The sequence below is a fragment of the Meriones unguiculatus genome, chromosome 5 (assembly GCF_030254825.1).
Source record: "Meriones unguiculatus strain TT.TT164.6M chromosome 5, Bangor_MerUng_6.1, whole genome shotgun sequence".
Classification (NCBI taxonomy): domain Eukaryota; kingdom Metazoa; phylum Chordata; class Mammalia; order Rodentia; family Muridae; genus Meriones; species Meriones unguiculatus.
The window spans coordinates 109,868,730-109,896,438 of NC_083353.1; the positions used below are offsets into that span (position 1 = coordinate 109,868,730).

The 27,709-nt window shown below is 48.7% G+C and overlaps 1 protein-coding gene across 3 annotated transcripts in view; it reads left to right on the forward strand.

Annotated features, from left to right (window-relative positions):
• The first annotated feature begins 12,079 nt into the window (after positions 1-12,079).
• Positions 12,080-27,709, forward strand: part of Cacna2d4 (calcium voltage-gated channel auxiliary subunit alpha2delta 4) — a 102,303-nt gene continuing 86,673 nt past the window's right edge. For 2 of the 3 annotated variants that reach the window (XM_060384030.1, XM_021650566.2), the window contains exons 1-6: positions 12,095-12,258; positions 15,305-15,386; positions 17,068-17,184; positions 17,539-17,598; positions 19,078-19,240; positions 19,971-20,102. In XM_060384030.1, coding sequence (XP_060240013.1) covers positions 12,095-12,258; positions 15,305-15,386; positions 17,068-17,184; positions 17,539-17,598; positions 19,078-19,240; positions 19,971-20,102 — 718 coding nt within the window. Of the gene's footprint in view, positions 12,259-15,304; positions 15,387-17,067; positions 17,185-17,538; positions 17,599-19,077; positions 19,241-19,970; positions 20,103-27,709 lie in introns of all 3 variants that reach the window. The other variant, XM_021650565.2, reaches the window with a different exon arrangement.

A 27,709-nucleotide genomic window follows, 5' to 3' on the forward strand; every position in this document is an offset into this window, starting at 1 on the left:
CTCCTGGATCTCAGGGAGAGCAGGGAATACTGTGGCTAAAAGCAGCTTCATCCAGTACCTGAGTGTTACCTTGCAGAGCCAAGGGAGTCAGGCTGCTGGGCGTAAAAGGTGGAGCATGAGTGGAGTCCCTCGACCCAGTTCAGCTCCTGGATAGATCTCTTTACAAGACACCTTATTTATGAATTGAGAGACCTCACAGAGTCCAGAGGGATAAATTGTCATGGTCCAGGGCTGCATGCCAGACCTTGGGAAGGACCAACTGCTGGAGCGGCTTCTTACCATCACCTCAACAGTCTTTGCCTGAGGGCCACCTTGCCATGCCCACCCCTTACCATCACCTCAACAGTCTTTGCCTGAGGGCCACCTTGCCGTGCCCACCCTACTTTATTGATGCAGTGGAAGCAGTCAGCCCCTTCTTTATGAAGGGGCTCCATGGGCTTCGGTGCTGATGTCACTGTAACCCTGGATAGAACTCCGCCTGCCCCTGACATGAGGTAAAGTGCTGTGTTAAGTTTCTGTCATTGTGAAGCCAACCTGAGGTGAACCCACTTAAAGGATAAACCGCTTTGCTTCAGCACACAGTTCCAAAGGTCTTAGTCTGCGCTTGGCTTTGCTCTGTTGCTGTGGAGCCCATTGATACGAGGCGGAAGGCTGTGGGGGAACAAAGCTGTTTGCCTTGTGGCAGCCAGGAGGCGAAGAGGAAGAGGAGGGAGGTCTGTGCTGGCAGGATGTCTGTCAGCTTACCACAAGCTAGAGTTACCTGAAAGAAGGAAAGCGCAACTGAAGAAAGGCCTCCATAAGATCCAGCCATAGGGCATTTTCTTAATTTGTGATTGGGGGGGGAGGGCCCAGTCTGTTGTAATTGGTAGGCTCTGGGAAAGGGTCGATTTTAGATATATGGCCACCGCTGAGCTGCCAGATTCCTACAGGTCAGATCTATGGGCACACAGATGTGTGATTTCACACATGGATAGGTGGGACCATGGATTTGTGCAGAAGAGGGTTGACAGGGATGGAGGAGGGTGGGGGTAAGGATGGCTGGTGTGCATTGCATACATGTGTGAAATAATCTAAAAAACATTTAATCCATAAAGAGAAAAAAATCCTAGTACGTAAAGTACAGAAAATTTAGCATTAAAAAGAGAGAAGGGCCCAGGGCAAAGCCGCACCAGGTTGAAGGACTCAAGGTTGGGTTGTTCTGCTTTCAGACACGGGTACACTTCCAGAGGCTGGTGTGAGTCCGAAGACAGTGTGGACAGTGTGCCTCTCTGTATGAGAATTGTGGAACTTTGGTTTCTTTTAAAAACAGAGAACTCTGGGAATGTTTTCGTTTTAATCCCGGATGCAGGGATTTGGAGCCGCCTTGCTAGAGCTCGAGAGCTGTGATTGCACCAGCTGCAAATAGTTTCTACAGCTCGGGGATTTGGGGAATTCTGGGTACTTTTCAGAGGGTATATAAATCCAAGGGCCCCACTAGGTGTGATTGTTGGTGGGTTGTTGGTTGCTGCTGGCCACAGTCTTCTTCCTTCATGAGTGAAGGAAGAAGAAAAGTAGTAGTGGTGGTGGTTAGATATTCTGACCCCAAAAATCAGACTTGCCCCAAGGAGTCTGATGCCCCTAATCAGCAGGAAGTAGTCTAATGGTAACTCCGCCCCTTTCTAATCCCTGACTTTATTCAGGGATCTCTTTCCTCTCTACCCATTTTTTTCTCTCTAGTGTTAGGAGGTTGAACGGGTGGAGAAGAGTAGAAGAAAGAAGAACCCACAAAGTAGCAAACGCCAGCTACACCTCCCTTCCTTGAGAAACCCCAGCCCGAGTACCTTAGCCCATCCTGCTCTCTCTCATGGGTGTTTAAGAGAAACACATAAAACAGCTAGGCTACTTGCCTGAGCCCTGTGAGTGGTACTGATGGGAAATGTACGCACAAATGAGCCCCCAGCCATCAGCCAGCTCAGGTGCAGAGGAGACGAGCCCAACTGGTGTGCTGGGGTGACGCAGAGGACTGAGGTCTCCAAGCCTCATGGACAAACCCGCTGCTCGCCCATGCTTCAGCATAGAGGCTTCCCCTCTGCCCTCCTCAAATGATGTCTGCTTCGTCTAGACACGGCCTCTTCCCCTGTTTTCAGAGGAGTCAGCTTGCTTCCCAGCTTTGGAGAATTGAGCCACGGTCAAGGTTAACTTACCGTGTGCAGCCAGCCGGTTGTAGCCATGCTTTGTCATGCAAAGTTGGCTGGCTACACACACTCAGTGCAGTGCTGAATACTTAACTTGCAGATTGCAAGCTTGGCACCCCAACCTTCTTACCGTTAGGGAATGAGAGGGCCGGTTACAGATCCTCGGTATGTTTACCCCAACCTGGCTTATCCAGACAGATTTTCACCAAATTTAGTTCTGAGTAATGTCTTCCAACAGCTTTGGGCTCCAAAGAAAAGTACACAAATAAAAACCGAGTGTGCAGACTCTGGTCTTAACACGCGAGCAGGGAGAGAAAAGCAGATCACTGTTGGTAATGAATGATCTCTCCAAGGGCCAGGCAGGCAGCATGGGGGGAGGGTGGCCCTGAGCCAGCTCTGAGTGCAGCTGAGACCGAGTTCCAGAGCTGCTGAAGATGGAAGCGAACAGAACTCAGAGCCCGGTAAGCTGGCTAGAGGCCTGGCAGGATGGAAGTAAAAGGGCATGAGAAGGGTTTATGAGCCAACGCCGACAGTTTCCCCAGAAGTGTGAGGGCTGAGAGGAGCCCCCTAAGTATTTGTGCAAAAGCCATGGTGAGCCTTTCAGTCATATGGTGAGAGTCGGGTTAACTGGAGTTAACGAGAGTCCAGCTTTACAGACACTGGGCAACCCAACTCCAGGCACTCTCTGCAGCTTGCCTAGCGGCTGTGCACACCTACCAGCCTCTCAACAGATCCAGCTCCTTCCGGAGATCTGCCCTAACTCCCCACCATCTGTCTGGTGTACCCGGCACACTGGCACCTACCCCGTTCCGGGGCTTGTGACCAAGATGGCAGGGCCAAGGTCTGGGCTGTCATGAGCTCCTTACCCCAAGTGAGGCTGTGCCAAGAGCTGCCCTGAGTGAGAATGACCTGGATTCCAGCCCCTCCCCCTTTCTCTTCCACCACATGAGGGGGGGGGAGGAGGAAGGAGGGGAGGGTCATGAGCCTGGAGTCCATGCAGCTTGAGCACAGGTGTTTCTACAACAGTGATCCTGTTCACAGCGGGTCTGCAATGTGCCTCACTCAGCCTCAAAGGGGAGGCATGGCCTAGCTTTCTCTTTATTGCCGCCCAGAGTCCTCTCTTAAATGCCCATGACGCTTTTCTAGGCTCCCGGGTTCCTTAGGTTCATCCCCCTACTGTGTTCTTCCAGTGCATCCAGAGACAGAGAACGGAGACTTGCACAATATCATTAATGACAGACCCTGGAAGGATAGGGGCCTCTTCTGTGGCAAGCCTCCTCGTGTTTATGGTCATGCACCATCGGATGCTGCCATCTTACCTAGGTCAGAATGTCATGCTAGCTGAGAGGTAGCTGCGTGTTTGGACCTGGCTGTTCCCACACAGCTGGGGCAAGGCCGTACTGGCAGCTAGGCAGAGGCAGGGGTGGGCAGAGATGTCCTCAGCACCCAGATTCCCTCTTTCTAGGTCCCAAGACAGAAAATAATGGAGGGAGTGGTAGCTGGGGCAGGTGAAAGGGCTACAGGACTTATAGCAATGCCTGCTGGGAAATGGAGAAATACACAAGCCTCCAGCAGAGGAAGCAGGGGCCTTCTGGAGAGAGCTTACTGAGTAGTGGGACCATCACAGGGCCCCCAGCACATAGCAGACATGTGCTCACAAAATGTCACGACTGGAGCCTGGGTGGTTGTCTGCCTGGGCCTGGGAACCCATCCCCTTCTGCCATCATCAGCTCTGGGGAGGCTCTGGGTCTTGGTGACACTTGTGTGGCCTCCTCTTAGTCCAGGCTAGCCTGTTTCCATGACAACTGGCACCGTGGGAAGAACATCTCTGCCTCTACGGAGCTTGAGGGCAAAGGTGCACAGAGGAGACATTGACTCTGATGCAGGTACCTGCTACTGCTCATTATCATTAGCTCTAGCCAGCATTACTTCACTTTGCCTCACTACCATGCTGATGAACATCTTCTTGACTCTACACACACACCTCAAGACATCAGTTTCTCCATTTGAAGAATAAGGTAGAGGACTTGATAATAAGTATGTCTCTACAGTTTGAGAGTTCAAGAGCCATGAACGAGGTAGTCTAATATGCCATGGATAATGACATTAGAAAACTGGAGGGTCAGAGAGATGGTCCTTGGCTTAGGAACCATGGGAGCCTTCTCCAGCTAGCTCAGCACCCTACTCTGATGAGGAGAGGAATGACTAGTCCATGTCATGGCTCCTGGTGAGGCCTGTAGTACCCCCTGGAGAATTCCCTACAGAGAGAGAGATGCTCCAAGTTAAGGATGCTGAAGAATGAAGCCGTCTCTCTTCCTGGGTACCATCCTGTCATCTACCAGAAGTGGCAAACATACCCTAACTGGAATGCTTCTAAATGTCAACCATTTAGGTCATGGCGCTAGATAGAACCTTGGACTGTCCTTGGAAAACAAGAACATTTTGGTCACTGAATAGACCACCATGGACACCCAGTCACACATTCAGCCCTGGGGACTGTTGTCACTCAGGCATGAAACTAACACCAGCCTGAAAGAACCCAGCCTACAGACAAGTGGTCCACCTCAGGTAGAGAGCCTGACTTCCAGCCAGGCCGAGTCTCTGCTTTTCTGTGGTGAAAGTCAGGTGGTGCAAACGCTGGGAGGCGCTTTTCTCTGCTGAAGGAAGGCTTAAACCACATGTGGCATTTTTCAGTCTCCGTATCCAGCCCCTCTCTGTTCAAGCCTATCTTTTTGGTTAAAGTGTAAGGTTAGAGAGGTCACTGCCAACAGTGGCCCCCAGTCCCCGGTGGAGAATGGCCATTGCTTTCTCCACAGTCACTCAGAGACAGCCTCTCCAGACCAAGGAATGGTCTCCTGGGGGTTCAGTGGGTGGCTTCCCAGTCCCGTCCGGCTCTGCCATGCACTGGAGTCGAGGACTGAGCCTCTTTTGGAAAGCCCAGCGTGGGTCCTCCATAAACAGGTTGCGTGGGGGCGGTTCTTAGCCAGCATAGAGCATCTGCACATGGGAGCCACTCACCAGCCCCTGCCCACTTCTCTCGGTGCCTTTCATGCTCAGCCTGGTGCAACTGTACCACCTTGGCCATAGGCGCTAGGTAGGATGTTGAGTGTCAGAAATGATGGCACAGACACCAGCTCAGAGGGGAGTGTAGGCTGTCCAAGGAGGCACCTTCAGGGTGCAGAACCAGGCCTTGGCATACCTCCAGCCCTCAGCAACCCACTTTGGGCTGGACCCTTCCCCAACAACACACACCTTTCTCCTCCAGCTAAGGGCTCAGGCATTAGTCAACTCTTAGAAGTCTGGGTTTATTTATAAAGCTGGTGTTCCTTCTTCTGGCATCTAAACTTACCCTACAGGCATTAATTAAGAAAGCAAGCCCAGGAGGAGAGAAGGAGGAAGTTGGGGATTCTTTAAAGGGCCAGTTCCCCATCTGGGCCCCTCTAATAGCTTTTTCTTTAAGTTCTCAACTTCTCCAGAACACAAATAGACAAAAATGATGATACAAACATTCAGGCCCATTGATACATGTACATACATGCACAATTACCCATATACTTATACACCCACACATGTACAAACACATACACAGAGAGAGAAAGAGAGTTCTTCAGGCTGTCCCCAGCATCCTTCACAAAAACCTTTACCATCTTTTCTGTGTGCATTCAAAGCTTTAGCACCACTGGGTTTGCACCAACCAGCTATTCCTAATGGATGCACAATCAGAGGGAGACACTCATCTTGCTTGACCCTTCTCCTCCTCTAAAAATCCCACTTCTTAATGCCCTATACACGCCATCCTTTCTGTAGAGAAGTGACTCTTTGCTTTTCCTCCCATGAAAATGGGATGTGTGCACAGAGGAAGGTTAGTACCAAGAAAGGTGATTTGGTACACTGCCTCTCTTTCTGGGAGCTTCCTTTAAAAAATGTCACAGACTGGGCCCCTTTAACAATAGAAACTTACTGTCTCACAGCTCTAGAGCCCAAAAAACCAGACCAAAGTAACGGTAGGGCTGTCTCTCTCCAAGGCCTGGAAGAAAACTCTGCTCTATGCCAGTTGGCAGCTGACAGCTGGCATTCTTTGCTTGCAAAAGCATCACATTGTCCCTGCCTCCATCTACACACGTTGCTTGCCTTGCTGTGTCCAAATTCCCCCATTCTGCAAAGCTATGAGCCATGTTGGGCCCTCCTTGAATCTCTCGCAGATGGGGAAATGGAATAGACAGTGGAAGAGGAGGCAGAGAGGGAACCGGATAGGAAAGAGTGTGAGAGGGAAGCCACAGGTGAGCTGATGTGGAGAGAGTAGAGAGAGGAAGTTCAAGGGCACAGAAAGAAAAGGGAAACTGAAGGTGGGGCATCATGGAGACATGTTATAGGGTAGGCTTAGGGAGGATATGGGGATGTCTCTAGCTGAGCCTCCTAGGGAGACACACGAGACGTGAGGAGGCTGTCTTCTAGCCAGGCAGGACCTATGTTGGTGAGAGGAGAACGCCAATCCACCTAGAAAAACTTCCAACTAAAGTTTACCCTACCCACAAGATGTGCAGAGATAAAGAGAGAGACAGACAGAGGGAATGACCAACCAATGCCTGAGATCCACCCCATGACACCATTAAGCCAACCCCTGACACCATTAAGGATACTCTGCTGTTTACAGACAGGAGTCTAACTTAACGGTTCTCTGAGAGCCCCTCCCTCCCCCAGCAGCTGATGGAATTTGATGCTGAGACTCACAGCCAAGCATCAGGCGCAGCTCGAAGAGTCCTGCGGAAGAGTGAGAAGGAAGAATAGAAGGACCTGAAGGGGACAAGAATGCTGCAAGAAGACCAACAGAGACAACTAACTAGGCCCGTGGGGGCTTACGGAGATGGAAGCACCAACCGAAGAACATGCATGGACTGGACCTAGGCCCCCTACACATATGTAACCGATGGGCAGTCTGACCTTCGTGTAGGTCTCCCTAGTAAGTTGAGTGGGTGCTGCCTATGAAATGGTCTCTGTTGCCTGCTTTTGATCACTTTGCCCTAGCGGGGCTGCCTAGCCTGACCTTAGTGGATGAGGAGGAGCTCAGTCCTGATGTGACATGATGGGCTACAGTGGGTTGGAGGGGTGTCTCCCCTTTTCTGAGGACAGGGACAGAGGGTATGGGGTGAATAGGGTGGGAGGAAGGTATTAAATTCAAAATAAACTTAAAAATAAAAGAAGAAGAGGGATCCACTCTACTACAAGAGCTTGCCTTGAACAACGGCAGTGGCCCTGTTTCCAAACAAGGACACACTCTGGTGTGCTGGAAGCCAGGACTGGAACATGTGCATCCAAGAGGGGACACCATTCGACTCAAAGCAACTGTGCTTATTGGCAGGTGACCTTCAGGGACTCACGATGACATAGCGGATGTTTCTGGGCAGAAACCAGGATTTTGGCCCATTGGCTATGCTAATTATATCTTCAGTTGGAGAACTCAAACCAAGTGCTCAAAGCGCAAGTTTCTCCAAGCTCGGGCCATGTGTGCAAGTACCTGGAATTCCCCAGCATGAGGTAGCCCGACTCATGCTGTCACGGATTCTTATCTTGAGCTTCATACTAGACATGTGATTGTGCAACTCTCTTCTTTATTATCCGACGGCTTCGCTCATCGCCGTGTTTATTTGCTTTGCTGTGTAGAATTCGCGTTTGAATTGTTGGACCTTGGTAGACCTTGGATGTTTCCAGACTTTTGACTTTTATGAGTAAAGCAACGAATACTTTTTACACAGAAGGTGTGGTGGCCCTCTCAGCCTATTTATTCCCTAGGACGGTAAGACACAGAGCTGCAGACCTTCGCCAGCCCCAAGACACTTCCTTGGGCCACACATGAACTCCAATGGCTACACATTCACATCACAGCAAGATATTACCCGCCCTTCCAGCCCCTCCAGACCATAGCTCATGGTCTGTGCCCCTGCTGCAGACGGAATGATGACCATTTGTAGATGATTGTGTGGGAAAAGCCTGACCAATGTACGCCCCCATTTTCCCGTGGCCCATTTGCTTTTCCACATTGGTTGTTCTTCATAAACTCTCACATGAATCGCTTGTCAACACTCTTCCCATTTGTTGTTTGCCGTTACCCTCTTAATAGCTTTTCTGGTACACATGCTCGTATTTTTAGTGAAATACGTTATAATTTTTCTATCAGTGATTTCTGCATTCTGAGCAATTGTTCCCTATATTTTTCATTTCTGTCAATGCTGTTGTGTTATAAGCTTGCCTTTGTTTTTCCCACCAAATGCTACATTGCTGCTTTCAGTCCTTGTTGCCATGCATGTATCTAATCAACCGCTTCTTGCCATTCTGTTCTAGGGCAGGCAGCTGTCCTTCCCCACCCCACCTCCATCCAAGCAAACCTATTTTTTTTAATTGCCTATGTGGCCCCAGCCCCATCCATGAAGGAACTGCGGCTGTTCTAACTTAGTCTTGGTGTCCTAATTCTTGGCTGCCCCCAGCATGGGTGGAGAATGCGCCTGCTCCTTTCAGACCAGACATACAGTGTTCCTCGTGACCTTGCCTCCACAAGCCAGCATCCTTCTATGAATCCGCTGTACAGGTGGCAAGAGGTTGTTCAACCCAGCCAACCCACAGGCATTTGAAAACCTTGGTCTCTACCATTGATAGCATCCCAATGCAGAAGCCCTGTCGCCCACATCTTGCCACCTACCTCGCCCTTTGCAGTGTTTCTCCAAAATGCCCACATCTCGGAGGTTGCACTCAGCAGGTCTAGCTTGTCCCTGGGGTGTCACTGACTTCCGTAAGGCCTAAGAAAGGGGTGCTCGCTAACTAGAGAAGAGGGAAGCCTAGTGTACATGCTGCAGATACCCTGAAAGGCTGGTGGCAGTAGCTTCCACATCCTGCCTCCATTTTAGATTTTTCTGGAATTGCCTGTGTGGTTACATTCCTTTGGTGGTGGCCCCAACCCCATCCAGGAGAGAACATGATTGCTCTAACTTGGTCTCGGTATCCTATTCCTTGGCCACCTCCAGCACAGTGGAGAATGCTGTCTGCCCAAAGACAGGTACATGGAAGTCTACTGGGCAGCTTCCACGGTATTGTATTTACCAAGCACAAGAGACCTACGGAAAAATTAGCCACTCTCCTTCATCAAGGTGTTATCGTGTGTACAGTGCCCGGAACAATGGCAACATCTGGACAATCCAAAATCCTGAGCATGACAGATGATGACAGCACAAGTAACTTGGGTCTTTGGTGACATTTTTGACCAGCATTAATCAATTCTGGGACCATCTGCCTCTAGCCTTCTGGTGAGCTATGGAATTCTCATTATTTCAGTAGCCTTGGCCATTATTTTTTATTACAACAGAAAAGAAACTAACGTAATGTCCATGTATATATAAAGGTTTGTATGTATTCATGTGTGTGTGCGCGTGTGTGTGTGTGTATGTACGTGCATCTACATGTAAATGTGTGTGAATGCATGTATCTTTGTGTTTGCATACACGCATGTATGCACTTGTGCTTGTGTGCACATGCAATTGTGCATGTGTGTGCATATCTGTGTGTGACTATCTATGTGTGTTCATTTGCGCTCAAGAGGTAGAAACAGGAGGATCAGGAGATCACAGTCACCCTCGGCTACATAGTGACTTCAAAGCCATCCTGGGAGGTTGGTCTCGCCTGAAAGATGGGACTCAGAAGTGATGGCTCTGATCAGATCGTCTCAGATTTCAAATCCCTGGTTAGAAATATTTAACTAGTATAACCACTGCAAATACACCCAAACTAGAGAAAAAGAAAAAAATCCTCTAAAAAGGAAGTAGACACAAAGTCCCAGCTCTGAAAGAAGCTATTTGCTGTTGATATCTGCTGAGATGGGGAAAATCATTTTTCTCCAATGGAACATCACTGGGCTTATCAACCCCACTCCAGGACACTCCCCATGCCCGGGAGTATTTATCTGGCCAGCACAAAATGGATTCCATTGTGGCATGTGCATGTGCACATGTGTTTTGGTTTGGTAACTTTTTGTCTGTGAGCCTCTCCTTCCCTTCGATTTGTGCAGTGAGAAAGGCAGCATGGGCCCACACCAAAACCCAGTGTCCTTTCTCCAGGACCATGGACAGAACCCACTGTCTCCATTTCACACCTGCTGTCACAGTAACAGAGCAAACTGCAAGATCCCGCTGAATGACAGCATTGTGAGCAGAGCCACTGAGCCGGCCACAGAGTCCCCGGTTGGAGGCCCTGAAGAAGAGCATATCCAAGGTGCCCAAGGAACAGCAGGGACCAGAGCAGGAAGGGCGACCAAAGCAGGGAGGTATGGGACCTTGTGACCTGCAGTTAAAAAGGTCTGATTCTTTAAGTCAGGTGGCAGCCACATGATCCCCTAAGCAGGGTGAGGACAAAAGACTTACATTCTCAGAGTCCCTGAGCCAAGGAGACCAGCTGTCAGACAAGAGCCACAGGAAGTACGGGGACTTCTTGAGGTAACCCGTGCACGGCTGATTGACAGGCATGCTTGTTGAGACCAGATACAAAGAAAGCAGGGAGGTCAGGCAGTGACTGAAGGATGCCAGCTGGAGCTGACATGGAAGTAAAGAGAGCTGACCACCCAAGGGCCACCACAGACCGAGGGCTGCAAGGTAGAGGGACATCTATATAGGGAGACAACTGTTTGCCAGCTTTCTGTGCAGGAATCCCATGGTGGATTCCTGATGGTGGATCCATGGATGGAAAAGAGTCCTGGATTCCAAGGGGTGGCTGTACCAATGAACCTCCAGAGGGGCCCATAAAGGGCAATCCAGAAGAACCCCCAAGTTAGGCCATGGAAGGTGACTGGCTTGTAACCTAGAGAGGAAAAAGATATACAGAGAATTTTGACTAATGTGATGGTTGACCAAATGTCTATTGGTCATGAGGGCTAAATAGTCAAGCAAAACATACATACTCATGGTAAAGGAATACAGCCTTAAAAAGAAAGCCGTCTGGTACATGTTACATGTGTGAACTAAGGACACTATGCTAAGTAAGGTAAGACAGTGATAAAAAGATGACAAGGACATTTCACTAAAATGAGGCAGTCAAAAAACAAAGACAGAAAGTGGAGCAGTGACTTCCAGGAGGGAATGGGGAAACTTTGTCTGATAGGTTTGTTGTTGTTGTTGTTTGTTTTTTTGTTTTTCAGCAGGTCAAAACTCTGGTGAGAAACACTGTTTATAGAGGGATGTGTGTGCACAGCATGGAAGTGCTTGGTTGCCAAATGCATTGTTAGAAAAGAGGGATATGTCCCTCCCGGGCAAGTGAAGCTCCAGGTTACTAAGGTTAGCTCTATGCTTGCCTGCCTCAATTGGCTGGCCCTAGAGCTCCAGGCCTGGAAACATGAGCCATACTGCCTCCTCCCCTCTCTCCCTCTCAGCACCCACAGAGCCTAGCCCCTACAGAGTGGGATGGCTGTGCTGTCCTAAGGATGCTTGGAGGATCCTTCAGGGCCTTGGCCTAGCACAGCTCTGAACAAACAGCTGCCAAAATGGGCAGACTCATTCCACTGAGTTCGGAGGATACAGGTTGGCCTCTTTGAAACAGAAGGACATGCTGGGCCAGCTGCTCGGAGCTGGAATCAGGGCAATCCTGCTGAGGTCACCCCACTCCTGCACCAGCCCCCTCCTCTGACAACAGAAAGGATTAGAGGAGAGGCTGATGGATTAGATGGGGGGGGGGTGCTTGCTCAGGGCCTCTCCCTCTGGACGGCCAACGGCAAAGCATCTGATCACCTGGGGTGGACCCTCTGCTGGCTGCAACTGGAGGCAGTTTCTTTTACTTGGGACTGGCCAGCAGGCAGAACACTTGCATGCCCGCCCAGGGACCTGGGTGGCAGCAAGCACACTCACTGCTGTGTCTTCTTCCCCTGCCCCATGCCTGGAGGAAGCACCATGCCAAGATGCCCCACAGCACCTTCCAGCCACCACCGGGACCACTGTGGACAGTGGACAGCAGCGTGGACCTTCCTGCCGAAGATGCCAGTCATCCTGTGGCTGCTGCTCTTGGACACCTCCCTGCCTGCTGTGAGGGGCCAGACCACAGTTCCTCTGGAAACGTGAGCCTCGAGTTTTGAGCCTACCCTGAAGACCCTTCTTGTAGCCTCCTCCCTCTGGCCAGCTGCTCTGCCTCTGAAACACCCTTTCCTCCCTATCTCCTGCCCTCCTCATACCCTTGCTGACTCTGGAGTCCACCTGCCCTTACCTTCTGGCTTTGTGTGGTTGATGGCAGGGCTGGATGAGGAGGCAGGCATCTAGCAGGGAGGATAGCTACAAGATAGTGTGGGGTTGAGCTGCAGTGTTTCTGGAAGTGACTACTGTGCCCCACCCCCACAGGACTCACTGACTGATCTCTGCTTGAACCCTGAGAAGGGGCAAAGTGTCTGTAAATGGACAGGCGGCTGTAAACGTACGGGCATGATGGTACCTACAGACACACCAGGGCCTTGTCTAGGAACTCAGGATGGGTTTCAATGGTCTCGTTCTTTCTATGCCTCTCTGCCTCCTTCAAGGCTTTGATTCTACACTGCAGAGTAAGGCTGGTGTTTGGGAAGAAATTGGCACCCATAATTTACACCTGATACAATTCTCTCCGGGGATTTGTTTTCAGTCAGGAGCATTCCAGATACTAAAGGGAGCTGAGCATCCTAGACCATATCTATGCAGCCCTCTCTGCTGACCACTGTCCACAATGGTCCCGGTGGTGGCTGGAAGGTGGTGTGGGGCCTGGTATTTCCACTGGGGATGGGGCAGGGTAAGAGGGCAGGGCCCCTGCTGTGAGTGCACTGTGAGCCTCGCTGTCAGGACAGGGGCCCGTGAAGTACCTGTGATTTGGGAAGAGTGGGCCTCCGTGACATGACGTGACCCTCCCCCCTTGCTTTGCTTAGCACTGTCACAGCGATGGCTCTGGGCCAGGCAATCTCTCGGTGAGGGAGGTACTACCGTTCTCCAAGCATGCAGGCCCCCAGATGAAAGTGCTGGAATCTGTCCTGCTGAGCCTGCCTGGCTTTTGAGACAAGCCCCTGCAGCCTCGCACAAGCTGAGCAGTTATCTCAGAAGGCAATGAGTGGCAGGGGGCCAAGAAAAGATGGCTGGCATCCAGGGTGGCCATCCACACAGAAACCTCAAGAGCAGCATGGGCTAGCCACCTCCACATAGCCCTGCTGCTGCCTTCCTTTCCCAGGAGGACAGAGCTCTGCCACTCCCACTCCTCCCTCTCTCACCAGGTCCTTTGCAGTCCTCTCCCCTCCCCCATCCTGTCCCGATGGGCCCTCAGCCACTGCCACTTGCCCTTTATACACAAGCCAAAAGCCTCCCGGTGACTGATCCTAGCGATCAGGGGTGCCCCCCATACCTGGCATTTTGGAGTGCTCCCCTTTTCTCTTGAACACAGGGACTGGCTTCTCGTGGTCTCCTGAGTGATTTCTCTGCCACCCTCAAGAGAACCTTAACATCTGCGTGTCCCTGAAACCACAAGATGCCCCACTGCCTGTCATCACAGATCAACCCATACTACACAGTTTCCTTGACGAGAGTCCATTTGCCTTCAGTGTCTCAGTCCTGTTCCTGTCCTGTGGCTCCACCCAGTCTCTTACCTGTCAAATTCCCATACTCAATGGGTATGCACACTTCCTCTTGAGCATCATGGGAGTTTGTCAATGTTTTGGTAGCTCCTAAGGCACACTCGGTGGCCTTGTGTCAGAGGTTCGCATTTAACATGGCCCAAGCTGCATGCATCACCTTCCCCAAGTCCTGATTCACTAAGGCGACCTTCCTTATCTTCTCAGCTACAGTCAACAAGCCAGGCTGGAGGCCTTGAAGTCACTTCCCACTCCTCCGAGCTCTCTATCCCAAACTCTCTTCCAAATCTCCTCACCAGGCTAACCTTTACTTCTCTTTAGATGCTGAACTCAGAGCCTGCCTCCTCCACCCCTTCCCTCTCCATGGTTACTATCCTCCGCCAAAGGAGTACCACACTACTCCATGGGAAAGGGTGTCCGTATGGGGCGTGGCCACTGTGGAGATAGTGTGACCTACAGTCACAGCTCAGTAAGTGCCGGTGTCAGTGTGTGCTGCTGACCTTAAAGGAACCACACTTGCTCTGGCTGCCTGTTCCCGAAAGACTGGGAGCCTACCTTCTAGGAAGGAAGGAGGGGACAAGGCCCCCACCAGTTTACCCTCCCAGCCTGCCCTACTCTTAGAGCCCAGACAAGCACTTTGAGCCATTCCACACCGCCCCCAGGGCCTGTGGGGGTTCAACAAGGCAGGGTCTTATGACCTCAATTAGACACACGGTATTGGCTTGGGAAGTTGCAGGCTGGTTCAGGGCTTTCCCCGCTCTGGTCCAGACCTTCACAGCCTTTCCCTCCTCCTTCCTGTCTCACCGAAAGGTCCTTGATACCATAAGGGCAGGATTCATTCTGAGCCCATTAGCTCTTTGGCCCTCTGAATCCAGGCAGAGTGTGCACGGTGCCCTGGAGCAGCCACAGACCCCCATGAGTCCTCTAGTTTCCCTCCTGGGCCAGGCTGCAACTTCGGGGGACAGGGTCTGTGCTAAGTTTACTTTCCGTCGCTGTGATAGACACCCTGACACAACTAGCTTAAGGTAGAAAGAGGTTGCTCGCCATTCTGGCTTACAGTCCGTGGTAGCAGGGAGCGCAACATAGCACAGAGAGGAGTGAATGCATGCTTCCTCGCTTGCTCCCTTGTGCTCAGCTCAGTTGCTCTAGTTTCACGCAGTTGGGGACTAGTGCCTAGGGAATGGTGCCATCCACAATGGGTTGGATCTTCCCAGATCAGTTAATTAAGACAGTCCCCCAAGAGGCATGTAATACAGACAGTCCCTCCTTGAGACTCTTCCTGGGTGGTTCAAGGTTGTGTCAAGTTGACAACTAAAGCTAACCATCACAGGAATGTTGGGCGTTGGTCAGTGTGTGTGTGTGTGTGTGTGTGTGTGTGTGTGTGCGCGCACATGGATGTCTGTGGGTCACAAGTGTGCCTATGTTTGAGACGCCTGCTTTGTATGTAGGCAATGAGGCTGTCACCTTTGAGGGTCTGGCATCCAATCCTCATGAGAATGTGCTCACGGGCTTCCCTATCTTGCAGAGTGAAGCTGTGGGCTGATGCCTTTGGCAGGAATCTGTACAAAACTGTGACCAGATACTCAGGCTCTCTCCTGCTGCAGAAGGTCAGTGCTCTTCTAGGAAGCTCGAGTATGGTCAGAGGGCCTCTCCCCAGGCAGGGATAGAACTCCCAACATCACAGCTCTAGGAGGCCTGAGAGACCATCTCTATCAATCTTCTCATATTCAGATGGGGCCCAGAGAGGCTCTACTCTGAGGGCTAACCAGCTTTGACAGTGGGGTCAGGAGCATTCTATCAGTTCAGATCCTCAGGAAGCCAAGGACGAGATTAGACATGCAAGAGGTTTATTGGGTGGGTGGTGGAGGCTTGGTGTGAATGCCTGGGAAGGAGCCAGAGAGAGCTGATCAGAGCACGGACAGGGGGCCAGAAGGGGCAGCAGGCTGCCAGCTGCAAGCAGGAGGTGTCAATTTCCTCTATGCAAGCATGGAGGTTCTGGTGGGCACTGGCACCCAGGCTGTACCCAGGGACACAGCATCCCCCCCCCGTGCCCTGGCAGGCTGAGCCTGTGCCTGGCTCCCAGCAGAAGTGGGCCTGACAGGAGGGCAACCTTGCCACCCTTGTTCATTAAGTGCTCAAGTGCAGATCCATGGCTGACCTGTGCTCAGCCAGCTCTTGAGCTGGCATCGGTTTTCTGGTACCCGACTCCCTGGACACGTTCTCAAGGGTGTTGCCTTCTGTTAGCACCATAACCTAAGAGACTGCAACATGCTTTAATCCAAATTTCCACAATCCCAAGAGGCATCTTCTCCATCTTGCAAATGATGGCATCCTCAGCTTTTATGCCAGCTCTATGCACACTCTGAGAGGGAGCTCTCATTCCATTTGTGCTTCAGAAAGTGGGAGGAACCAGGGTGGACCCTTGGGGGCTCTCGAAAACTTAAGAGCCCTCACACTACTCCACAACAGCCTGTTTGATTTCCCTCTTTGAACCTGCAGCCGCCGGTGAGGAAGATGAGAAGGGATTATGCAGTCATTTGGGGTAAAAGCATTATCTAATCGAGTCTATGCACTCTACAGCACTGTCAAAAGCTAGAGAAGCATCACGTCTTACAGAGGAGGATGCTAAGTAACCTGCCTAAGATCATAGGACTAACAGGTTACAGGGCTAGTCAAGAGTCATTGGTGACTCATTCTGGATTTTCCCTGAGCAGACAGGAATTTGAACCTGACTCCCTGGGCTAGCCTGGACTCACTGGCATCACTTCTCCTGGAAGTGTCATTAGGTCCCTCAGTAGGATGCAGGTACACACACACACACACAGAGAGAGAGAGAGAGAGAGAGAGAGAGAGAGAGAGAGAGAGAGAGGATTATTGTTCTCAGGAGCTGACCAAAGGAAAATGGACACTGAGGCTGAATCTCAGTCACCTTCACAGGCGTCTCATTAGGCATCAGAAAAGCTGTGGATTGCAAGGAACAGGGACTGCTGGTACCCCACCTCCTCCAGTGTCCAGTCTCCCCTAAGCTGCCCATCTCACTCCCTCTGACTGGTTTAATGTCAGTTGACTCCCACTGAGGATAAACACTTTCCTCCGTCTGGAGGCCTGAACAGAGGACATTTGAAGACAGACACTGAAGTCTATGATTAGGAGGTCATGGGGTGGGGTGGGGATCTGACTGTAGGGGAGCCGGTAAGGTTTTAGGACAAGAATGACCCTGCTGTGTTCAGGTATAGGCACCCTGGTCCGGAGCAAAGATATACTTCTTTCCATCTTTGCTCTTCTCAGAAGTACAAGGATGCAGAACCCAGTCTGAAGATCAAAGAGGTGGATGGCTTGGAGCTGGTGAAGAAGTTCTCGGAAGACATGGAGACCATGCTTCGGAGGAAAGCCGAGGCCGTTAAGGTGCCACTGCCCATCCCCAGCACTGGCCTTGTGAACTGACTGTAGATGGCCCTCTCCCGGCTGAGTGCAGTGCAGACTGTTATACTAACCAGGTCACCACATACATACATATGCGTCAGGGTACATAGCCTACAAGAGCCTCCTGTTCCCAGGAAGGCTTTGTAGACGTTCAGGGACAAGGTCACCCGAGCACCACAGAGCACCTAGGAACCGTGGAGGTTGGGTCCTCATGGCTGAAAGGGCGAGAGAAGCAGAGGGTTGAAAAGGAGAGAGAAGAGCAGAGAGCTTGGGCTGGGGTGGCAGAGGAAGGCAATTGCTGATGACTCTCCCTTCCTTTTGCGCTCCCTCCCTCAGAGCCTGGTGGAGGCCGCCGAGGAGGCTGACCTGAATCATGAATTCAATGCATCTCTGGTGGTAAGTCTAGGGAGTGGGTGCCAGGATGGCTGGCCCTGCCCCACCCCCATGGCAGCTGGAGTACCAACTGTGAGGGGAGCCAGGCAGCAGCCGCTCAGTCTATGTCCCCTGTGCCAGGCTGTGCCCTGGCTTGGTCTGCGAGCCTTTCTCCCTACTTCCTGATGCTGTCAGAGATGGTGCAGAGAAAGCGTGGGGTTGGGGGTGGAACAGCGAGCAGTTGGGAAGCAGATGGGAGAGGGAAGGCTCAGCAGGGGCAGCCCTGGGGAAGGCACTTGGGAAGCTGAGGTGCTGAGGAGTGCCTCTGTGCTGAGAGATAGGCGAAGGCCCAGGAAGAAGAAGGCTCGGGTTGGTTAAGGATGCAATGAGTGTAAGCCCTTTGTCTAGGGGACAGTAGGATGGGATATTACCTGAGAGAGGCCTGGGTCCAGAGGTGGCGTGGGGTGTTGGGTGTCCGGTGTCCTGCTTGCTTTCCATCACTGTGGCAAACGCCATGGCCAAGAGCAACTTGGGAAGAAAGGGCTTATTAGGTTTACACATCACAATATGTCAGTGGGGGGAAGCCAAGGTGGGGAATTCAAAGCAAGAATCTGGAGTCAGAAACTGAAGCAGAGCCGTGGAGGGAAAATGCTTACGGGGTTGCTCCCTTGGTTCGCTCGGTTTGCTTTCTTACATAACCATTCACCATCTGCCCAGGGGTGGCATGCCTCTCCCCAGTGCACTGGGCCCTCCCACACTAATCATTAATCAATGAAATGCTCCCACACGCTTGCCTCCAGGCTGATCTGATGGAGGCATTTTCTCATTTTGGGATGCCTCTTCCAAGATGGCCCAAACTTGTGTCAAGCTGACCAAAAAAAACTAAGCAGCTCTCTAGCGTGTAAAAGCTGGAGTAGTCAGGGAGGAACCTAGCTGAACCTGAGCTCACAGAGCTAATACTGACCCAGGGGCAGCAAGATGGAGCTGGGAGGGGTGTTGTGGCCACAGTTCTCGAGGGGTCAAGGTATGAGGCTTGTAGTGTGGAGGGAGTAGGGAAGAAATGGCTCTGATTATGGTCCCTTGGGTCACAGCCTTCCTGCCCCGTGGGGAGGAAACAGAGCAGGACACAGGTCCGCTTGCAGGGCAAGGCCCCAGAGGCTCTTCAAACCATCTGACTCTCCAGGACCCTCACCACCTGAAAGAAACTGGCATGGTCTTTTGCCTCCACTGGCTCCTTGATTCTCCATCTGTCTGTCTGTCTGACTATCTGTCTGCTTCTGACTTGTGATTTTTGCCACATACACTAAGCCAAGTGGAGAACCAGAGCAGTGATTGGGCCAATTGGGCCCCCATCAGCCAGTGAGGCCCCTCATCCAGTTATCTTCATGTGTGTTGTGACCTCGTCACTCCATCCCCCAAGTGCGGCATCACTGGGCTCTGGCAACCCATCCAGCCCGGCCTGGCCTCACGTCCTCTGACCTTCCTGCTCCCCTCCCTCCCCAGTTTAACTACTACAACTCGGTGCTAATCAACGAGAAGGATGAGAAAGGCAACTACGTGGAGCTGGGAGACGAGTTTCTCCTCGAGTCCAATGCGCACTTCAGCAACCTGAGGGTGAATGTCTCCATGAGCAACGTCCAGCTGCCCACCAACGTGTACAACAAAGGTGACTGTGCCCTTGCCACTGGGCAGCCTAGGGGGCAGGGTGGGGATCCTGGAAGGTTTTAAACGTTTCGTGTCCGTTTTCCCCGGAAGCACTACAGGGCATTAGCTGTTCCCTCCAACCTCCCTGAGAGGACGAGAAGAGAAATCACTCTACACAGGCAGAGTGTTCTGTTTTCCGTTGCTGTGACCAAACTTCTGAAGCTAAACAGCATAGGAGAGGTTTCCTGGGCTCAAGGTCTGGGCAGCTGAGTTTAGCCAGCATGGCAATGCTTCGGTGAGCCTCCCGGCTGCATCCGCTGTGGCAAAGGGTGTCATGCTGGGGGTCTGTGTAAGGGGGCTCAACCATGCAAGGAAGCAGGAAGCTGAAGAGTGGGGAAAGCTAGCCTCTCTCTTCTACAGAAACACTTTCAAAAGAACTCACCAGAGTCCATAGAATTCTAAAAATCTCTGTCCTAGGGCAGCACCCATGGTGGTCCAACCACCTCCCCGATAAACTCCATCCTTTCTCACACCACGCATCCAACCCAAGCCCTGGATACACACACACAGGCTGCGTCCAAACCTCAGCACATGGGCTGGGAGAAAGGCGATGCCTCTGGATGAGTGAGCACAGGCTGCAGATGCAGCCCTCAGGGAGGCAGGCGAGCTCACCCGTGTTTTCGTGTGCAGCCCAAGTCGCGCGCTTCTAACTCCATTCCCCCCTGAAGCTCCTTCTGTGTTCTCACCTCCAGACCCAGACATTTTAAATGGGGTCTATATGTCCGAGGCCCTGAACCCCGTGTTTGTGGAGAACTTCCAGAGAGACCCTACCCTGACCTGGCAGTATTTTGGCAGCTCAACTGGGTTCTTCAGGCTCTATCCAGGTGAGGACTCCGGATGACATCGCTGTCACCTCTGGGCTCATGCAGAATAAAGCACTAAAGACAGGTCCTAGCACTCAGACCCCTCATAGCCCAGGCACTTTCAATGCGCACTTAGCCTTCTGTGAATAGTCACAGAGCACAGCAGTTGTCACTGATGTCGAGTGAGCATTTGACCTGGGAAAGCCTGTGGGTGATACCAGGGAGGACACTGTTCCTAGTTGGAGAGCAAAGTGTGGTGGGAGAAAGGTCTCTTGTCCACCCAGAAACAGAAAGGGGGTAGGGAGAGGCTCAGTGGTACACAAGCGCCACACAAGCATGAGGATCTAAGTTCAGATCCTTAGAACACACGTGAAAAACTCACTGGCATGTGCACACCTGTAATCCCAGCAGGGGTGGAGGCAGGAGGGTCCTGGGAAATCCCTGAGCACCCACTCTGATGCAAATAGTAAGCTTCACATTTAGTGAAGTCTGTGTCTCAAAAATTAAGGTGAAGGATAACAAAGGAAGACACACATTGTTGGTCCCTTTGCCTCCACAAGTCAAGTGCACACACTGGTGCTAGCCCCCGCATACACATATGTACACACACACACATATACACGCACTGCATACCAAAACAAAAATGAAAAAGGAAAGGAAAAACAACAACAACAACAACCACAGTGTTTGTGGGTCTTGACTTCCGGTTTCTTTCACCTCCTCTCAGGTTTCTAAGTCCAGGAAGACTTGTGGTGTTCCCTTTTCTGGGTAGACAATGGACTGGCAAAAACAGGCCTCTCCATGGCCCCAGACCAGAAAGCCAACCCCTCTCACAGGGTGCAAAGAGCCGAGTGTGGCTCCCATCCCCAGCATTCTCACTGGTGTCTCTGCCAGACATTCCCAGTCAGCTGTGGGTTTCTACGTCCGTGACCAGATTCATTTAAATCTCCCCTGATGCCTAAGGAACTCACACTGTCCCCAGACTCCTGTGAAGAGCCCGCTTGGCCCATTTTCAATTGGATTTTTTTTTTCTTCTTGTTGAGCCTCAGGTGCTCTCTGTATATTCTGAGTATTAATTCCACGTCGGCCTAATGACTTACAAATATTTTCTCCCATGTTGTGGGTCGCCTCTTTTACCTGTTGACATTTTCTTGTAGTCTTTTAATGGATGGATTTTTAAATCAGTCCCCCTTTCTCTTGCTGCCTATGCCTTCGGTGTTACAGCCAAGAAACCGCTGCCGACTCCAGTGCCACGGGAATGCTCCGCTCTGTGTCTAGTAAGAATTCTGCAGCTGCGAGTCTTTACGCTTAAGCTTTTACTCATCTTGAGCTGATTCTGTATATTGTGTTAGTAAGGGCCCAGCTTCTTTCTTTTACATGTAGCTGCCCAGTTTTCTCAATATTGTTCGTTTAAAGACTGTTGATTGCTCTCTAATACGCTCAGCATCCCCGTCAACAAATATTTGGTCATGATGCTTCAAGGGTTTCCGTCTAGTGTCTCTCTCTTCTATTTCATGGGTCCCGTCTGTATGTTCATAACACACTATTTTGATGAGCGAAGCCTTGCAATAAGTTTTAGGAGTAAAAGATGTGACTCGTTAGAGTGTCGCTCGCTTTTGTATCCTAGTGACAAAACAGCTTATGGGAGGAAAGATGTATTCTGATTCATGGCTTCCAAGGGTGTCAGTCCACTGACAAAGGAAGGTATAGCAGAGTTCATAGCAGGAGGAGCATGTGCTCAAGGCCCCTCACCTTACAGCAAACCAGTAAGCAGAAAAAGCATCAGTATTGGGAGCCAGACAATATGATTTTTATCTATATGACTGACTGTGTTATCTGCACATATGAATGTGCACCACGTGGGTGCAGTGCCCATGGAGGCCAGAAGAGGGCACTGGAGTTCTTGGAACTAGAATTACAGATGATTGTGGTGCTGGGAATTGAGCCTGGTCCTTTGCAAGAGCAGTAAGCACTTTTAACCACCGAGTGGTTTCTCCAGGCCCCCAACAGTTTATAGTTTTTATTACACTTTTTTTCTTTCTTTCTTTTTTTTTTTTTTTTTTTTACTTCTTTTGTGATGTTACTGAAAATTGAATGATTTTGGTAACTTCCTCTCCAGGTTGTTCATAGCAACTAATTTTGTTTGCTATGTTGCTCAACTCGTTTAAGAGGTCATACTCCTTCTTTATGGACCCTATGGGGCATCCCATAAGCCAAGCCTATACAATATGAGAGCATAGAACATCTTTCTGCTTCCCTTTCACCTTTGCCTTTTTTCTTTTCCATGCCTAATTTCTATGGCTTGAACTTCCAATACTGGTTTTAACATAACTATTTAAAGATGTTTTATGACACCTACAAATAAACACTTTCAATCATAAGTAATGGGTTTTTTTCCATTCATGGCTTTTGTTCTGTTGAAGTGGTTTTCTTCTGCCACCAGTTTGTTGATTCTTTTTGTCATGAAAGTGAGTTAGATTTTGCCAAATTTGTTTTATGCTTCATTTGAGATGATAATGCTAGGGCTTCTCCCCCTCGTTCTGTTAATGTAACATTTTATATCAGTCAATTTTCACGGGTTAGAAAATCCTTGCATTCTAGAAAGAGCATATTGCCATTTTAATTTGCTACTGGACTTACTTTGCTGGGCTTTATTGGTGTTCCTCATCAGTCAGTTCTGTTTTGGGAGATATTGTTCTATAATTTTCTTGTAGCATCTTTCCGTGTCATCAAGGAATTGCTGGCTTCATGTACTAGGTTGATAAACAGTATCTCCTTTTCAAATTTAGAGAAAATTTTGAGGAGTTGTGTGAAATTTTCAGTTTTCATCTGGAGGCCATTGGATCTGGACTTAACTTTGTTGGGAGATTTTTAATTTTTGTTTTTAACACCCTATTAGTTATGAGTCAATTTAGGTTATTGTCATGATGTAGTTGTGGTAGTTGTTGTGTTTCTAGAATTTGTCCATTTCACATGGGCCGTCCAACTGGTGGACATTCAGCTGTGCACCAGCCTTTCTTTTACTTCCACAGAATTAGGATGAACATCCCATTTTCACCTTTTATTTTAGTAATTTGAGTCTGTTTTCTTAACATCTTTGTCAATTTTCTTGATCATGTCAAATAACTAAACTCGTTTTCTCTGTAATTTTCTATTATTTCACTTAATTTCTTCCTAATCTAATTTTTCCTTCTTATATATTTGATTTCTTCTGTTTTATACGTTTTTTTTTTTTTAAATGCTTTATTCTTGCTAACACACAAACACATCACATAGGCGGTTTAAAGAAGCCACTCAAACGCTTGCCCTGTCTTAGGCTCCACACTTCTCAGTGAACTGAGCCCTAGCTCCTGCTTCATGGACTCCTGCCTTATGGAACAGTCAGAATGGCCACTGGAAGCCATGGAGCTTCACTCAGGGTTTTGAACTTCCATGACCAGTTATTTTATTCTATGTTCTTTGCATCAGTGTTTTTCTGCATGTGTTTGTGTACCACGCACATGCTTGGTACCTACAGAAGCCAGAAGAGGACATCAGAGCCCCTGGGACTAGAGTTACAGATGGTTGTGAGCTGCCATGTGGGAATAGAACTTGGGTCCTCTGAAAAAGTGGCCAATATTCCTCATTCCTGAGCCATCTCTCCAGCATTACATTTTTATTTATTTATCAACCTCAAAAAAACGAGTATTGCAGAGGTGAATTTTTTTTAATTAAGCTTTACATACTCTGTCATGAGTTAGGTACCCTTGCTTGCATGTTGTCCCTCCTCATCACCTAGTATCACCCTCTCTTGCTCTCCTCCACACTTAGGCCTGGTTACATATATACTTGCACACGTTGACGGCTAGGATCCATATCTTTCTGAGTTTGGGTCAACTCCCCAAATACTGTGCCTTCCACGTCCATCCATTTCTCTGTAGATGTCATTATTTCCTTTGTCTCTACAGGTAAATAACATTCCCTTTTGTATAGGTACCACACACTCTCTTTACCCATTCATCTACGGTTGGATAGCCAACTAGGTTGGTTTCACTTTCTTGGTATAATAAATAAAGCACCAATAAAGATGCATATGAACATGTCTCCGTGGTAGGATAGGGAGTTCTCTGAGTATATGCCTAGGAGTGGAATAGCAGGAATAGTCTTATGGTAGATCTATTTTTTATTTGTTATGGAACTTCCGATTAACTTCCATATTGTCTGTATTGACTTTCCTGCCTGCCAGCAGTGAATAAAGGTTCCCCTTTCCCAATATTTGCTTTAGATCTGTTGATAACTCTGGCTAGGGTAAGCAGGTATCCCAAAGCACTCTTCTTTTGCATTTTCTTGATGAGGAGGGATGTTCAACGCTTTTAAAAATCATTACTGGCAACTTGTGTTTCTTCTTCTGAGAACAGTGTTCATTTCATTCACCCAGCTGACTGGCAACTTTAGGGGATTTTGGTGTTGAATACTTGAAGTTCTTCATAAATTCCTAATATCAGCCCCACTCTCACCCAGAAAGATAGCTGGTAGATCTCCTACCATTCTTTGGGCTGTTTCTTTGGCCCATGTCTGTTGATGGATTCTTTTACTGTGCAGAAACTTTTTAGTTTCCTGTGGTCCACACCCCCTGTCAATACTTGGGGCTTGTTCTTCTGCTGTTGCAGGTTTTTTTAAAGACAGTTCTTGCCTAACCTATGTCTTGAAGAGTATTCCCAGTTTCCCTTTAGCAGTTTCAGCATTTCAGATTTAAGACCGTTGATGCATTTCCAACTGATTTTTTTGTATAAGGTGAAAGATATATATTTACTTTCATTATTCTCCTGGTAGGTGTCCAGTTTCATCAGCACCATTTGTTGAACAGGCTCTTTTTCAAATTGCAAATTTTGGCCTCCTTTGTCAGCATATTTTCAGGTCCTCTTTTGTTTTTTTTCTCACTGGTCTGCCTGTCTGTTTTTACATCAGTACCAAGCTGTCTGTATCACTAGAGCATCATAGACGCTGCATAAGCCTGTAGGGTAAGTTGAGGTCAGGTATTGTGATACCTCCTGCTGTGTTCTTACTTAGTATTACTTTCGGGGTCTGTGGTCTTTTGTGGTTCCATATGAGTTCTTGGATCCGTAAAATATAACATCAAAATTTTGATGTATTTTATACTAAATCTATAGATTCATTTTGGTAGTATAGCCATTTTCACAATATTAGTTCAGCCAATGCATGAACAACAACTTTTTTCAACTTATGCAGATCTGTCTGTGAGTCCTGGGATTTGAAAACCTTAAAGAATGGGATGGTCTACAGTCTAACGCTGTAAGCAATCTTGCTTCTGTTTCAGTGTTCTTTTATACACTAATGTAATAAAGAAAGCAGTCATCCAAGGAAGGTTGTTTAAGTTCAGAAAATATGTAAATAAATGCCAGTAAACACATACTAAATATTAACAGAACAGTCCTTTCCCAGAACTTTCCTGGGACAAACCAACTTAAACACAATTGCCTGGCATGTATTATAGGTTATATCTGGGAAAGTACAAAAAAGCAAGGCAGACGGCCATATCCAGACTCGGGGTACGCTCACCAGATTGGGTTCTATAGCTATATTCTGACATCCAACAAGGATAAGCATGTCTTATAAACTGATGAATGTTTAACACAGGAGGCACAAAATCACATCCAGGGAACAAAATGTACCTGAGGTAGAAGGCCCTCTCCCTTTTTCCCTGGAGCCTCTCTCACAGTTCCCCAAGGCATTGTTCACCACACGAGGATCTTTTTGTCATCTAGCATCTATTTTGATTTCCCTTTTCAATGTCTTAATGTTTTTTTGTAGTAGAGGTCTTTCACTTATTTGATTAGGTTTATTTTTAGACACTTAATTTTTTGAGCCATTATGAATGAAATATTCTTCCTAATTTCTTCTCCGGGAAGTCACTGTTGAGGAAGGTTTTGTTTTGTTTTGTTTTTTAATATTGATTTTTTTTCCCTGAAACTTTGATGTAAATGTTTCTTAGATCTAGAGTTTTCTAGTAGATTCTATAGTCTGTTAAGTAAAAAATCACGTTGTCTGCAAATCAGGACAATTTGATTCCTTTCTTTCCTATTATGTCTTTCTCTTGTCTAATTGCTGTTGATGATACCTGAAGCGCTATGTTGAATAGCAGAGGGGAGAGTGGGCATCCTTGTCTCATTCCCGATTTTAGAGGAAGTGCTTTCAGTTTGTCTCTGTTTAGTATAACGCTGGCAGAGGTTGGTTTTAAATCACCTTTATTATTTGGAAGCGTGCTCCATCTATTCCCAGTGTCTCCAGGACTTTTATTATGCAGGCGTGTTGAGCTTTGTCAAAAGCCTTTGTGGCATCAATTGAGATGATTTTGTGGCTTCTGTCCTTCAGTTTGTTTGTATGGTGCATGACATTTATTGATTTACATGTGCTGAACCAGCCTCGCCTCTCTGGAATGAGGCTCACTCGCTCATGACGTCTGATCCTCTTAATGTGTTTCTGAATTTGTTTTGCAGGGATTTTGTTACGAATTTTTGAGCTAGGTATGATAGGGCATGCCTTTAATCCCAGCATTTGGGGGCAGAGGAAGAAGGATCTCTGTGAGTTCAAGCCCAGCCTGGTCTACATAGAGAGGTCTAGGATAGCCAGGACTACATTGAGAGACCCTATCGCAAAAAAACAAAAACCAAATGAAAACAAGACTTCTTGCAGCTATGATCATCAAAAAAATTAGTCTACAATTATCTTTCCTTCTTCCTTTTTTGCCTTTACATGGTTTGGGTACCAACATAACATTGGATTTGTAGAATGAGTTTGGTGGCTGACCTTTTCTTCTTGCTTTGTGGGATGAAGTAAGAAGAGTTAGTGGTAAGCCTTCCCTGAACAGCTGACAGAATCAGCAGTGAATCCACCCGGCCCAGGCCTTTTCTTCTGGGGAAGAGGCTAAATTGCAGTTTTTATCTCATTGCTTGTGATGGAGATCCTCAGGTTATTTGTATATTCTGGTTTTAATTTCGGGAGGTCACTTGTCTTTAGAAACTGCTTTGGGAGTGTAAGTTATTGAAGTGTCCTCTAATCCTGTCCTGGCTTTTATTGGAGTCTGTTGTAACAACTTTTCCTCTCTAATTTTGTTGATCTGGGTCTTCTCCCTCTTTCTTTTTTGTCAGGTTGGCTAATGGTTTGTCGATCAGAGGAACATTTTCAGAGAACAAACTCTTGGCTTGGTTGATTTATGCGTTAGTGATTACTTTATTAATTTCATCTCTAATATTTGTTACTGTTTTAGAATTGGCTTACTGTTTTTTTTCTTTCAGAAGTCTTGAGATGCATCATTGGATTATTTGAGACCTCAGGGCTGGGGTATATGTGAGTGTGAGAGTGTGTGTGTGTGTGTGTGTGTGTGTGTGTGTGTGTGTGCTGTACTTGCTCAGGTCTTGTTTAGGCAGCCATATTGTTGAAATATCGTAGGTGAATACCCCTGTCATTGCTAGAAGGCACAATCTGAGAACAAACCCTCTGCCCCCTCTTTTACAATGTTCTTTGAGTCTTAGGTGCAAGAGCTCTATTGTGGATGTATGTGTGCCTCAGGGCTGGGGAGTCCATGATCAGTTGTTCTCTTATTTAGAACAATTGTTTTCTACAATGGC